The 15342-nt window shown below is 42.2% G+C and overlaps 1 protein-coding gene across 1 annotated transcript; it reads right to left on the reverse strand.

Moving 5' to 3' along the window:
• Window positions 1-357: 357 nt before the first annotated feature.
• CBLIF (cobalamin binding intrinsic factor) lies at window positions 358-15061 on the reverse strand (the record flags this gene model as incomplete). The annotated part of the gene is made up of 9 exons (XM_082660973.1): window positions 358-419; window positions 2476-2594; window positions 4756-4957; window positions 6321-6498; window positions 10598-10779; window positions 12695-12835; window positions 13251-13364; window positions 14108-14284; window positions 14983-15061. 9 exons carry the CDS (start codon window positions 15059-15061, stop codon window positions 358-360), a joined length of 1254 nt encoding a protein of 417 aa, XP_082517099.1.
• Window positions 15062-15342: the final 281 nt, after the last annotated feature.

A 15342-nucleotide genomic window follows, 5' to 3' on the forward strand; every position in this document is an offset into this window, starting at 1 on the left:
TTTAAAGATACATCATTTCCTTTATAGAATAAAAGAGTGTGTTGGTTAATTAATCAAAACGGTCAGAATGACCTTCCAGAATATCAGCCAGACGCCCCCTTTCCCCCCTCACCCTAGGTTTAAATGATGACTGGGGGTCATTGTCTTGAGAAGCCGGACTTTTGCTTTCATGGGTCACAGATGTTGAAACTCCAGTGAAGTTTGCATCATTTATTTTACATTGTGGTTTCCATGTTTTAACCAGGAATATGGTAGCCTTGTAAATGCCGACTTTTTTGCACAGATTTGAAATGAGGTGAAAAAAAAATTCCAGCCGTCCTCTGGGGACGTTTGATAGAAGCTCAATCCTTCTCCTCCTTAGTACCGTGTGAAGTTGGCTGTGATGTGCTCGCAGTTGAAGGGTATGTAGTCAGCAACTCCTGGAAACAAGCAGAGAACAACACGAGGTGCCCACGGTGCCCTAACCACACCACTCTCCCACGGGACCAGCCCATCAAATTGGTTAGAGAGACAAAATCGCCATAGAGTTGATTAGTATGAAGGGAGCATGGAACTGAGATTCAGGGGTCCTTGTTTCCAGGCTCTCAGTTGCCATGTGGAGCACGTCTTTGGCCAAGCCCCTTAGATTGTGCCAGCCTCCTTCCCTCATATACAGTATTGTACTACTAGTATTTATGCTGAAGAATTATTTTCAGGATTAGAAATAATGATTGCCAAATGCCTCATGCAGTATCTGACACATAATAAGTATGCAAGAAAGTAATTTCTATTAAAAGGGCTTATGTAAGCCAAATTTAGAGCATTCAAGGCGGGAACTCATGTTCCGTTTAGAAGATTTTGTAAGAAGTGAGGAAGGGCAATGGGTTGAGAATTCTCGTCTTTCTGGGCAGGAAGCACAGATGGTGACATAATCGATGATTCACTCTGAAGTAGCGAGGCATCAGAAAGCATGACAATTCCAGGCCCAGATCTTTTTGGATCTCAGAGGACTTGCTTTTCCCCAGAGAAGAAAAGTAACTGGCAGACATGAGAATTAGCCTGATCTGCGTTCCCAGGGCAATTCTTGAGATGAAGGTGGTAAGAGAATTAATAACGATAGTGATTAGCATTTTTGAACAGATACCATGCAAAAGGCACTGAATTTACTCATTTCAAACACATTATTTCTAATCCTCACAATAACCTAAGAAATGGTTACTGCTCTTTCCATATTATAGCTGTGGGCACTGTGCCTCAGAGAAGATTCATTATTTGCCTAGTGTAGCTAGAAAATAAGAGAAGGGGCTTCAGGAATTCCCTGATGGTGCAGTGGTTAGGACTCAGCGCTTTTACTGCTGGGCCCAGGTTTGATCCCTGGTCAGGGAACTAAGATCCTGCAAGCTGTATGGTGTGGCAAAAAAAAAAAAAAAAAGAGAGACAGAGACAGAGAGAAAGGGATTCTAACCAAGGTTTATGTGACTCTAAGATCTTTCTTAAATGCTGTGCTACAATTCCACAAATTCTGACTGGCCAGATTTTTTTGTCAAATCCATGGTAGGCTCCAGGAAAAACGTCTCTCTCATTGTAATCTTGGATAATGAAGCATCTTGACAAAGAAGGGTGACAATGAACATCAGGTTAACTAGGTAACATCGTGCTTCGACAAAACCATAGACCAGTACTCTTTTTAAGCTGCAGGATGTTTTAGTATTTGCGCAAACATTTTAAAGATTGTTAAGGTTTTGCTGAAGTCTGAGTTTTATTCTTCCCACTTTCCCCACACAAACATTCTTCTTTCTGGTGATTTTTAACAACACTACAACAAAAGAAGGCGAAGAATGGATTTTGAGTGAAGCTGTGGCCTTGATTATCTGCTCTATCACATACTACATGGATGCTTTGGGCAAGTCCCTTTTTTGTTTGCGAGACTTAGTTTTTTTTTGTTGTAAAAAGAGTCACTAATGCCTACAGAGCTGATGTATGAAATAAGATAACATTACTACATTAATAGATGTTATCTTATCCCTCTCATTTATTTCCCACTGGCTATGAATTCACTGTTCTTTTGCTTTACACATACGTGTTTAATTTTTTAACCCCAAATTGGCCATCTTCTTAGATCACACACTTAAAAAAAAAAATCTTTCTCACATCTGCTTTTTCCTTCTTTAGCTCTTACTACTTTAGGTCAATCCACTTTTCTTGTTCACTGGATATTTTCCCACTGGCTCGGGGTGGAGTTAGGATTCTTGATTTTTTCAAAAGCTTTTTTAGAGAGCTACCCATCTGTTCTATCTATCCATCTATCTATCTATCAACACTGTATATATATTCATAATATATCTGCATATGTACATACGTATGTAACAGCTATATGTACAATTATTGTATATACATAGAATCTCACAATTATTTATCGATTAAATTAAATATGGAAATGAAAGAATTAGCCTTCAAACGATGGAGAAAATGCCCACATTCCTTTTCTTCTCTCACCTTCATTTAAAGGTGTTTTGCCGCTCAGGAACTGCCAATACGTCTTGTGATTAACATTTTCAGCGATATTGTTAATAGAAGAGACCACAAGTCCCCAGGATGTCATTGTGGTTTCAAATCTGTAAGAATAAAATCATATACGATTAATACCTCACTTTAAGTCAGGCAATAAGAAGTTAAGATGAAGGGACAGAGACCTTCTAAATGCTTTAAAGATCAGAAAAAAATCATGTTTCAAAGAGGAAACGCAAATGACTAATGAACATAAAATTACTTCACTTGGAATTAAATAAAAATAAAATGAACAGATTTTTTAAAAACCTATCATTAAGCAGATTTTTTAAATGTAAATGTCCAACAATGGGCAAAAAAATTGGGTGAGAGATGGAATGAATATCCAAGATTGACTCTTTTGCAGTTAAGAAAATCATATTTTTCAGTGAAATGGGAAAATGCTTATGCAATAATATTAAGTGAAAATGTGGGATACACATTGTATCAGAAATATCTATCTATCTCGTTAATTATGGATCACAACTATTTGTAATATGCATGGAGAAAATACCTATAAAATTATAAAAAATACCAACAGTGATTATATTATAGATAGACTATAGATGTTTTGTTTTCTTCTTTATGCTTCCCCCCCCTCAAAATTTCTCCTATGTGTATTTATTACATTTATAGTTAGGAAAAGTTAAATCAGGTAAAATTAAAGCTGAGCTTAGAGAAGAAGTAATGTACATTCAGCAGGCTGTTGGAAAATTAAGTATTCTCGAAATGCGATCTTTATCTTGACCTGTTCTACAGAAGTTAGGGAAGTGATGGAGCTGGTCTGTGGGCAGCAGACACACGTGTACTTATCCTAACCCTGGAGAATAGATCCCACGTCACTCGTCTATTCCTTGGCCTTTGTCAGTCTTTCTCCTGGACAGCTCTCTGCAGAATTTGGATTGGGCCATCTTCCCTTTGAAAGTATCTCCTCTCTTCCTTTCCATGACCTGCAATGACCTGGCATCTTCCCCCTCCTCCTCCTATAGCTTAGGCTTCTCCATGTTTCTCTACTGTTCCCTCGTTTTGCAAACCATAAACATTCCCCAAAGTTCAATGTTCTCCCTTGTGATTTATTTCTATATTTTTCCCTTTCCCAACTGGGTAGTAGAAAGAGCATAAGAGTCAGTCAAATCTGGCTTCAGATCTCAGTTCCTATACTTTGCCTGTTATGTGATCTTCAGAATGTTACCTAACCGTTTTGGGCCTCCGTGGTTCTGTCTGTAAAATGGGAATGATTCTATCTGTCTCATGGTTTATTGGAAGCATTGTATCTGCCACCTACTACACCGTCCCTAACTTCAGTCGTCAACTCTATCAGATGACTACCCAGTCTCTTTTGCTTGTCCTGACCTCTTTTTCTAGGACTTCCTTTATACCTCCAAAAGCTTCCTAATGTTTCTGTTTCGAATGCCAACAATTAATCATCTAAAGGAATTAGGTTTTTCTCTGAAGGACATTCTTTCTTCCTGACACTCCTACCAATAGTTTTGAAGCGTCTTGCTCTTGACCCCCACATGCAGTCACTCATGAGCCCTGGGGCATCTTCCTTGGTATGAGTACATGTCTCCTAGATGAAGTCCCCATCAGTTTACAGCTTCATTTCTGTAGTCACGCCGTAGCTTTCCTCCTTGTCACTCATTCCCCAAACCAATGAACATTTTACAACATGACTTTTCTTACTCAAAAACTTTCAATGCTTCTCTGCAATATGAAGTCCGAATTCCTTAGCCTGGTATTTCAGGCTTTCTACGATATCACCCAATGTATCCTTCCAGACATCATTCATTTAATTCAGTCCTGTATTCTCTTGTCTCGTCAAGCTGGTCTACTCATTGACCCTAAATTCCTTACTCAGTCCTGTCTCGAATGCTTTGTCCTCACCATCCCCCTCTTCCCAGAATACCATCCTTCCCTATCTTCCTGTATGGTACCTATTCTTTGAATGTGGTCCAAAGCCACCAGCCTTCCTTGACTCTTCTAATCCACACTGTGCTCTCTCTCCTTTGAATTCCTGTTTTAAAAACTCCATCTTATATTGACTTGAATGATTTAATTTTTATGAGAGCCTTGCCTAGTTACTAGATCGCAGGCTCCTCAGGGGGCTATTAAATAAAGATCTGTTACATGATCAGAAGGCAAAAAAGCAAGAAAATGAAGGAAGAAGAGAGAGAATGGGAATTCAGGTTGGGCTTGGGAGGAATGGTGAATGTCACTTGTAACACTCACTTGAATGTGGGGTTTTTGCGCTGTGCTTCCTCTAGGACAACAAGTAGCACTGATCCTCCTTTTACACTAACATTGATGGTCTCATTGAAGAGAAGCTCCACACTCCTCAGCTGGTTATTTATGGTGTATTTGACGGTGATATTGGATGCTGAGGTGGGAACACGGCTAGGATGGCTGGGCAGAGTTGGTTGCACCTCATGACCTGGGAAGAGCAAAGAGGCCAAATTTGTTAAAGATTATGGGGTTTGTAGTATAGGTACAAAATCTCTGTTATTGGCAGCTTATCCCAGAACACATTTTAAGAGATGACAGTGGTTTTGTGTCCTCTGTGGATTGTTCTGAAGAACTGGTGTGACCTATGAAACTCTCATTTCCATCCTAGAGAATTGATCGTAGCTGAAGAACTGACAGCTAGCTTAATAACGAACGTTTATTTTGTTAAAAGGATTTGTCAACTGAAGGGAGGGTTGTGAGCCCTAAGTCATGTATTTTACATGGTGCTCACTGTTCTCTTGGGGTTTTTTGTTAGCCCGAAGAATCTGGAAGCAAAGGTAGTAAGTTTCAGGCCATTTAACAAAATACCTGGGCACCTAGTGCAGAATCCTAGGAAGGACTCCATGGCCACCTTGTTCAAGTTGGGAAATCTTTGGGAAGCAGCCTAAGGAGTTAGTGAATGTGGCTATGTTTGGTATGATTGTGGTCAGGTTGCTTAATTGTGGTCTCTATAGATTCTGTACTGAGATAGACAAGGAGCTTACTTATCTCAGGAAGTCCATGCAACATAAGATGAATCATACTTTATGTTAGTATTTGGTTAGAAAGAAGAGTTGGAGGAATCTATACCAAAGACTCTGGGGTGATAAATTTTTTTGCAGGACTCTACTTTCTAGATGTATATTTCTGCCATGTTTGAATTTTAAGTATCTCTGTATTATATTTGTAAATGGATAAAATAAAGATATTTCAAATAAAAAGGTAACGTGCCAGATTTCCACCCCATCCCTTTGGTGTGCTGTGAGCACATTTTTATATCTCCAAGTCTTGGCTGAAATGTCAACTCTGTTCTTCTCCTAAGGTTCCCAAACTCAATGATTGGTCATACTTTCTTTGCTTTTGCACTGTATATGGCTTCTATTTCTGTTTAATACTTATTTCATTCTTCCAAATATTGTAGTTTTTGTCTACATACCATCTCCTGACTTTGTAAAGAGCAGATATGATAAGATATTGCCTAGTGTTTGGTGCATTTGTCAAATGAATGAATGACATCATATGTTATTTGACTGTTAGGACCATGGATCTTCTCTCTCCACAAGCATCCAACAAAATGATTTACCTATAGTAGGTTCTCAGTAAATGTGTGTCGAATGGAGTGGATGTGGGAGCAGAATTCTGAGGGCAGGACAGCATGGCTGTGTGCTAACACACAACTCTTGGGAACTGGCCCTGCCTACACGGCAGTCATGTATATAACAAGACCTTATGCCACTTAAAATTGGTCCACGTATCATTCCTGGCATAAGTTGCCACTTTATAGGGAGAGACAGATGTTAAAGAGTTCTTACCAGGGCTGCAAGACACGTGGGGCACATCTAGGTATGTCTTGCCTTTTAGGGAAGGGAGGATTTGGGCAATGGACATGGGGTTGTGGAATTTCCCCTCCTTCATCTCATCCAGTACAGAATCCATGGTCTGCTGGCAGTTCCACTCCTTCTTAGGTGGTTCAGGTGTCACGGAGAGAGCCTGGGGCCGGGGTGGGGGTGGGAGGGTGGGTAGAGAGAGAGAGACAGATTAGGTATAGCTGAGAGTTGGCCTTTATTAACCTTATAAGGGACAGACTTGATCACTAATCTTTGTGATCAACCAGAGTCCAAAACCGAAGCTGCACGAGGTTCAGGACGACATCTGTCTTATTCACGGCTGTGTCCCCACTGCTTAGTTCAGTGTCTGTCACGTAGCAGTCACACAATAAATATCTGAGCTACATTCAGTTTCAGGGAGTGCTATTAGGGCTGCAGTATTTACTAACAGTTCTTGCATGTAGGAGGAGGATGAGAGCTGGCAAAGCAAGCTCCTGGGGAAGCTTTATTGTAGGACAGCCTGGCCATCTAACGGTAGTAGACTTCTCTTGTTTCTTGTTGTTCTACACACCCTTTGGTGGACTCTTCCCCCATTCTTTGATCATGTCAGTACTGTCAGCTAGAGGCTCCACGATCCTGGCCACAAGGGTGGACTCATGGGCTGGGCTAATCGTAGAGTACTATCCTCTTGGTGACAGTGATTGATGGACACATGCACGAATCAGAGTCCTTCCAGGATACACAGACATTGGGAGAGAGAAACATTTCTTCCCCCTTGCTGGGGTTAGTAATCATGGAGGTGCTGGTGACCATCTTTCTCAGCCACTCTGAGGAAGCCATACAGCAGGAGAGAATGAGAAAAACCATGGCTGAGAGATGATGAAAGAGTGATCCCTGATGTGATTTGAGCCCTTTATTCTGATTAATCCTGAAATCACCTAATCGAGCCCTGGATCCCCCAGTTTCTGTGAAATAGTAAATGTCCATTTTTTTTTCTTAAGCAAAAATTATTTGGGTTTCTGTTATTTGCAAAATGAGTCTTGATGAATACACCAAGCAAGTCACTCTACTTTGCTGAGTTTTCTGTCTCACGGGTAAAATAGAAATCATAGCTCCTGCCTACCTTTGGGGCAGTCATTGGAGGTTCAGATGGGATGCTATGCAAAAGCATTTTGTAACGTTGTGTTGCGGAAGCTGTCCTTAGCACCTCCCTGCCTTTACAGTTGTGCTGACTCATCCACCACAGCATGTTAATGGTCTGGGGTTGCTGATGACCCATTCACTTGAAGCTTTGAATGGGAAATGGGTGAAGGGAGGGGAACCAGAAATGGCTGTGAGCTAGAGGCAGTACTGTGAGCAACTAGGCGGTTTTGACAGGCTCTGTTAACCTCCATAACCATGACAATGGCTCTTCCCAGAGGCCCCTTTACAGGACAGTTTGGTTAAAGGGCATCAGTCAGGCTTTCCCAGCAATGGTATCTGTATCTTGTCCACTTGCCATATTCATATCCCAAATCCCACTAAGTGAGATGTATCCCCTTGGGATAAAACATCACAACACCAACTCTTTAGAAAGGAGTAATGCATTAGCTAGTTAGAAGTCAGTAATAACTTCGCATGAAGAAGTTTTATGTCCCCAAGTTAGGTTCTTGTCAGAGGAACCTTGAAAGTGTTGGAATATTTATGGAAGAAAGAGGAGGAAATGCCTCTGGGAAACAATGTGGGTGGCCTAGGTCACTTGAAGGGCACTGACAGCTGGCAGAGGGTGAGTGAAGGCTGCAAAGGAAGCTAAATATCACGTCTCTTCCACTGGGAGAGATCACAAATAATTATTAAATGCCACATTGTGCCTGTGACTTTTTTTATACCTTTGCTATCATGGGGAAAATGAAATTCCAGGAAATTCAATATTTGCCCAAGATGGTGGCCAATCTGGAATGCAAACCCAAGTTGTTACAGCCTTAGAAACCCTTTGTTTTTGACACCAGAACATTTGAGATTAGAAAAAGTTTATATAGTAGGTATCTGGTGATTTCAGACCTCGGGCTGCCTGGGTAAACTCTGGCATAAGGCGGGTAGGGAGAGGTTATGTATCCTAACTGACCAGTAATCCACGTGGCCTTTGCTATCTGCATATGGGTGAGGTCCTGCCTTTTTCCAAGGAAAAACTAATTCCCAGGTACAGCTTTTCACGGTGTACTCTGCAGGTGCTAAAATCCCAGATAGAATGCACAAACCAAATTAGCAAAAGCAAACACTTCTCCGTCTGGCTCTAAGGTGAGCAAGGTTATTTTAAGTGAGTCACGAATAAAACTTGCCTAGATTTCTTCAAGACTTCCTTGTTCCCCCACAAAGCTTTCTAGACCTGAGGCCTGGGAAAGCTTCTGTATGATTCAGCCATAAAAACAAACAGTGTTTTGCTCTCTGACAAAATTTTATTGGCCACGACATGACGTAGAAACTGACTTTATTTTCGTTAGTTGGTCCTATAGCGCATTGGAGTGGGGACTGTGTATTTACTCTTATGTTTAACGTGAACTAATTTCTAGTCTATTTATGCCCTTTGCTCATTTTTTAATCTTAATTTTAAAAAATATTTTTAAAATTGAGATGTAATTGACATATTATCTTTGTTTCAGGTGTAGTAACAAATGATTTGGTATTTGTATATATTGTCAAATGATCATAGTAAGTCTAGTTAACATTCATCACCACACATAGTTTCACATTTTTTATATTGTGATGAGAACTTTTAAGATTTACTCTCTTAGTAACTTTCAAATATATAACACAGTATTATTAACAATAGTCACCACGCTGTACATTACGTCACTAATTTTTAATGTATAGAATATCAGACCAGTCTCCAACCCCCTGCACTAGTTCAGAGCTAAATTAGGTGTAGGGTGGGCATTGTAACTCCATGGTTCTGTTTCTTTATTTTTTATTGATGTATAGTTGATTTACAATATTATTTTAGTTTCAGGCATATGGTATAGTGATTCAGTATTTTTGCAGATTATACTCCATTATAGATTATTACAAGATAATGGCTATAATTCTCTGTGCTATACAGTATATCCTTGTTGCTTATCTATTTTATACCTAGTAGTTTGTACCTGTTAGTCCCATACCCCTAATTTGTCCCTCCCGCCTTCCCTCTCCTCTTCAGTAACCACAAGTTTGTATATAGGTGATATCGTGCAGCATTTATCTTTCTTTGCTTGATTTAATTCACTAAGCATGATATTACGATTCTCTGTTTATGGGATTTCCAAGTTGGGAAGGTCATAATGTAGTTTTTCTCTTAATCCCATGGGGCATTTTGGGACTCTGGAGCATAAATTTCTTAGTTTGGACTACAGGATTTGGCCACAGGTGACCCTTTAATTTTTGATTCTAGTTGGTTCTCTCTCCCCATTATTATTGGTGTGTTTTCCAGGGGAAGATGTTGCCCTAATCAACGGAAGGGGAGGTGTGTGTGTGTGTGTGTGTGTGTGTGTGTGTGTGTGTGTGTGTGTGTGTGTGTGTGTGTGTGTGTGTGTGTGTGTGTGTGTGTGTGTGTGTGTGTGTGTGTGGTTGTATTTGGAGCTATATCAAGCAGCATCTTATAGAATCCAAGCCTGAAACTCTATAGTAGGGAAGCATAGGACTGAGCATAGATTTGATGACCAGACACATCTGGCGCTGACATATATTAGGGATCTTTGTGAGGTTGAACTGAGACTGAGATAGTAAAAGACCTTGACAAAGATTAGATGTCCAGGCAGTTTTAGATTATTTTCATTAATCATTTTGAATACAATCCCACCTTTTCTTGGATCAAGGTAAAGATCTGATAGAAGAACACTTGATTGGCAGCATGGAATCAGAAGATTCAATATTTTTTGAGGACCTCCTTGAATATAGTTATTTTCTAATACACCAAACTTTCAATTGTCTATAATTATTATGAACAAACTGATCATTATTCATAATAAACCAATACATTTCTTGGATTTATTTATTTCTTTTTTTTTTCCCATGGAAGGGAAAAGAGTTCATGCATATTTGATTTTATACTTTACCTGTGAGGTAGGGATGAATTAACACGTACCTGTATTTCACCAGTAGAGAAACTGAGGCACAGGTGCCGTAAGGAATCTACCTCTAGTCACAGTAGCTGGTCCTCCACAGAGATACTACCAGAAGCCTGGTCTCTTGGTCCTACAATCCAGGCTTAGGGACATGGACCCAGCGAAGGGCATCAGTGACGCATTTACCTGCATGGCAAGGCCAGTGCTGTAGATGTTTCCGATGATGCCGTTGTCTAGGATGCTCATGCTGATATTCTCCACAGTGTTCTTTAGTACCTGGCTGAACAGGGCTCTGTAACCTTCCTCTGAACCTATGGGGATCTTGTTGTACATACAGGTCAGAGCCAAGGTCACCACTGCTCCTGTGTCTGAGAATCACAGCACGGGATAAGACAACCACCACCACCACAATATGAACAGCTGACAGTTGTGTGCTTATTGTGTTCAGATTCATCATCTCCTTTACCCTTCAGGACAATCTGTGAAATAGGACCTATAATTATCCCCATTTAGGGGACAAGGAAATGGAGGCTCAGAGAGGTTAGGTAACTGCCCAAGGCCACACACCTGAATGCAGATGTGTATGACTCCACAGCTCATGCTTTGAATGAAAGTCGACTAGCAACATTTTCAATCCCACTTCTCTTGTCCCAATGTTTATCTTTCAAGATGTCAGCAGTTGGTGAAGGTCCAGCCATCACCACCTCTCACGGAATCCTCTCTGTCAATCCAGAAAAGAGACTACACTACAACAAGTGTAGTCTCTTTTCTGGATTCCTTTAGCATTTGTTGTTTGTACCTGTTTTGCAATCTCAGCACTGTCTGCTGTTAACTGTGCCCTGTGAGTTCTCAGATGGCGGGGGGCGGGGATTTTCATCTCCCATAGTACCCAGCACAAGGGCTTTTTTCATTATTTCATTCTTATTATGTGTGAACTGAATGGGCAAAAACTCTGGCATGACGAGACCAGAAGAAATCAAAGACTTGCCAGATGGCATTTTTTTCATCGATCTTTCCCTCCCCACCCTAATCTCCACCCAAAATTTCATCACCTCATTAAGGATGAAAATGTTGGCAAAGAAGCCCCAATTTCCTGAACTGGCAGAGAGGCCCCAGCAATGCATGAGGTCCCAGATGGGAAACAGAGGCCAGTGTGTGTTTGACCCATGGGGAGGGTACTTGAGTAAATACCTACCTGTGTGCTGGTCTGCTAAAGCCTGAAAAGAGAGAGGTTGCTGATGTGGCACGTATAAGGGGTGAAACCCTGAGATAATCCTGTTGCTTAGATAGTGGTAGAGGAGAAAAGATGACCACCAATGAGGGACATAACAGTGCCCCCCACAGAGGGCATCATACAGAGAAGGGATCGTTATGTGCAGAAGAAGGACATGGTGTGGTAGAGGATAGAGCTTCCATTCACAAGCAGCCACGTGCTTGCAGGATGAAGGAATAAGATGGTTCCAGTGCATCCTTGAAGGGGAGCATTATGGGTTTAGTGTTCAGAGGGTAGCTGTTTAGTTAAAGAGAATATCTGGGGACTTCCCTGGTGGGGCAGTGGTTAAGAATCCGCCTGCCAACGCAGGGGACACGGGTTCGAGCCCTGGTCCGGAAAGATCCCACATGCCGCGGAGCAACGAAGCCCGTGCGCCACAACTACTGAGCCTGCACTCTAGAGCCCGTGAGCCACAACTACCGAGCCTGCACTCTAGAGCCCGCGAGCCACAACTACTGAAGCCCGCGTGCTGCAACTACTGAAGCCCACGCACCTAGAGCCCATGCTCCAGCCCCGCTCGCTGCAACTAGAGAAAGCCCACGAACAGCAACAGAGACCCAACACAGCCAAAAAAAAGAAAAGAATATTTGGATGTAGTAAGGAGGAGCATCGAGAAGAATAGAGTGTGGAAGCATCAGCAGCGACTAAAGAGGAGGTTCAGGGCGGGACTGAGTCCGACACTGATTTGATAATTTAATCACTCGTCTGGGAGCAACTCCTGCCTTGGATGACGTATTTATTGTCCTCAGTGGAGATCCTGATTTGTCTGTAACTGTCAGACGTGGCAAGTATTGTCCTGGTTTCTGTTTTATTTTCTCTCTTTCATTTATACCTTAATTCACATGTCCAACAAATATTTGCCCAGTATCTCTCATCTCCAGGCATTTTCACGGTCCTCAGCTCCTCTTCCATGGAAAGCTCCCCCCCTCCCACTTTCCCTCCAGCTCTACCCTTCAGTGACCTTGATGTTCCCAGCTCGGGGCACTGTGTGAAAGTGGTAACCGACTCACCCACGTCGAAGGGAGAGGAATTGGCCAGCAGGCTCTTGGCAAAGCGGGCTGCTATGGGTAAGGTCGTTGCCGGGTGTTTCTGGCACAGCGCCAAGATCGCCAGGCTGGGCCCATAGAAGGATGAAGCAGGGATATTGAGGCCTTGGAAAGGGATAGAGGGCCTTCATAAGACTCACGTTCACTGTAAAGAAGATATTTGTGAAAAAGGAAAAGCTAAACCTTTTAAAGATACATTGCCAGAAAACCTGTCCAAAAGGAAAGATACCATATGGCAAGAGATAACTTCCATGTGTCTCAGAATAAGACTGTCATCTGGCGTGAGAACAGAATAAGAGGGATGCTGCTGTCCTCAATGATGGCATAGAACTGTTTGCCTGGGATAGTGGTCTTTTCTAGTTCATTGGATTGGAAGTGGAGATCTCACTTGTGGGATCATCAGAGGTACTTTGTGTCTCTTGCCTAAACTTCCACTCTCCCTTCCTTTTTCTTTATAGATTTAAAATTCTCAGGAAAAGCCATTTGCCTCACTTCCCCCTCCCTTCTGATGAGGTCTTACTGGAAGGTTCCCAGTTCTCCATTTTTCTCTGTAGAATCGATACTTTTTCCCCAGGGTCGTGGCAGGAGGAGGTGAGGGCCATAATGGTGAGGGCAAGCTGACCAACGGTAAGGTCTGTGGAAGAGAGAACAATATAGTTAAACAAAGGCGTTCTCAGGGGAGAGCACCAGGGGCCAGGCTGAGCTCTCTGCTTCTTTCCAGATCATTTCGATTTTTTAAATAATGTGATTAGTTTTTTGATCTTTCTCAAGGAAAGAAGTATGGAAAAACATTGAAGAAGTATGGACAAACATTAAATAGGCCATTAATCTAGTGGCCTCTATGTGACTTGACAACCCCATCAGGAATTCCTGGTATCTGTTTAGAAAAGCAGCAAGAATACCCATAGAAATTCATATATTAAAAAAATGTATAGTTACAAGATAATTTTAACTTTACTCAAGTTTATCTAATTTGAACCTGAAGGCAACTCCTGTGAGGTAGGCAGAACAGAGATTTTATTATTATTGTTATTGTTGTTATTGCTATTAGTGTTATTGTTATTAGAATTATTTGCATTTCGCAAATGACGACCGAGTGGTTGATGGGGATCTGTGACTAGTTCAAGGTCACAGAATTAGTAAGTGGCAGAGCCAGACCTGGAAATCCGCTCTTTTACATTTAATCTAGAGCTCTTTCTGCTTTGCTGCCCTCCTGTGTGAATGCCCTGACTTCACACATGAGTCCTTCCAGGGATGCAGGGAAAGGTGTTCGGGTGATTCAGGTACCATCACAGGTAGCACTGGGGTGGGGGCACAAGGAGGTGGGCCCTGGGGATGGAGATTCAGGGAGCAGGCAGAGGGGCCCTGGCTTCTCACCAGCTGTGTCACTGTCCATGAGCTTGAAAGTCAGGTTCTTCTGGGCCTCCAAGTTGTAGGCTCCGGCCAGGTTCATGGCAATAAGGATGCTGGGGTTTGGGAAGGCAGAGTTGACCACGGAGCTCTCCATGAGCACTTGGATGCCATTAACCAAGGGCTGCTCTGCTAAGGGAACAGCTGCAGGGGACAAAGCCGTTTACCAAACCCCTCATCCTCATTCCCTCTTCTCAGAAACATGTTTCCTGTGTCTCTTAGGAGAAGACAGGATTAGCCTTGGTATCCTCAGGGATGCTCCCTTTGGGGTGATTATTAAAGAGCCATGGAGAAAACACTGGGCTTTTTCTTTGGAGGCCAATTAGTCCCTACATCTTCCCAAATAGCCTTTATCTTTAAGAAAGTGATTTTTCACTTAGTAACGTCGAGCACTATGGCTCACAGACATTTCATGCTATTTCTAGCATGTTCCTAGAAGTCACTGATTTCCTTGCATCCATTTTTTTTCTCCCTCTTACATGACAAATATGAAAGATTTGGGATATGACCTATCCTCAGCAGGTACCCAACGTTCTCACTAATAGTGGTACCTGGTCAGAACAGCCACTGAAGACCTTTCTCTGTATCATCAACCATCATTCCTGCAATGATATTTCAATTTCTCTTAAAGTAAAATGCATAGACTTGCCTCTCAAAGAACTTATGCTGTTAAGTCAGGAAAGATGAACCACACACACTCACACCCTGACTCACCCGCTTTGGAACTCCTAGAGTGATCACTGTTTCCAGGCACTGTCTCATGAGCAGACTTCAGTGTCTGAGGTTTCTGCCTATCCCCAGGGTAACTGCTTCCCTGACCTTGGAAAAAATGCTCTACTCACAGCATGAGCTTCGGGTCTGGGTGCTGGTCCCAGTCATAGCCCAGAGAAGGGTCAGGAGTTGGAGGGTGACCCGGGTCATCCCGCTGTCTCCTGTCCACGTCTCCCTTCACAAGTCCCAGTGTTTGCAAGTAGAGTATTTCTCTACTCTTTCTTATATATGCTTCTCTTGTAAAACAGTCTGCTCTCCTCCCCCATCCTCCAGGCGCTCCTAACCACTTATGCTCACTGCACTCTCCGAGATAAAACTATCCACTTGCTTATCTAAGTTTACCTACTATAGAGCCTCCAAGGTGCCTGAAGGTCACATGTAGGCCGCACAGTCATAGGAGACACTCAGGGCTTACATGTGGTGAAGGCAGC

Source organism: Grampus griseus (assembly GCF_964374135.1).
Source record: "Grampus griseus genome assembly, chromosome: 8".
NCBI lineage: Eukaryota > Metazoa > Chordata > Mammalia > Artiodactyla > Delphinidae > Grampus > Grampus griseus.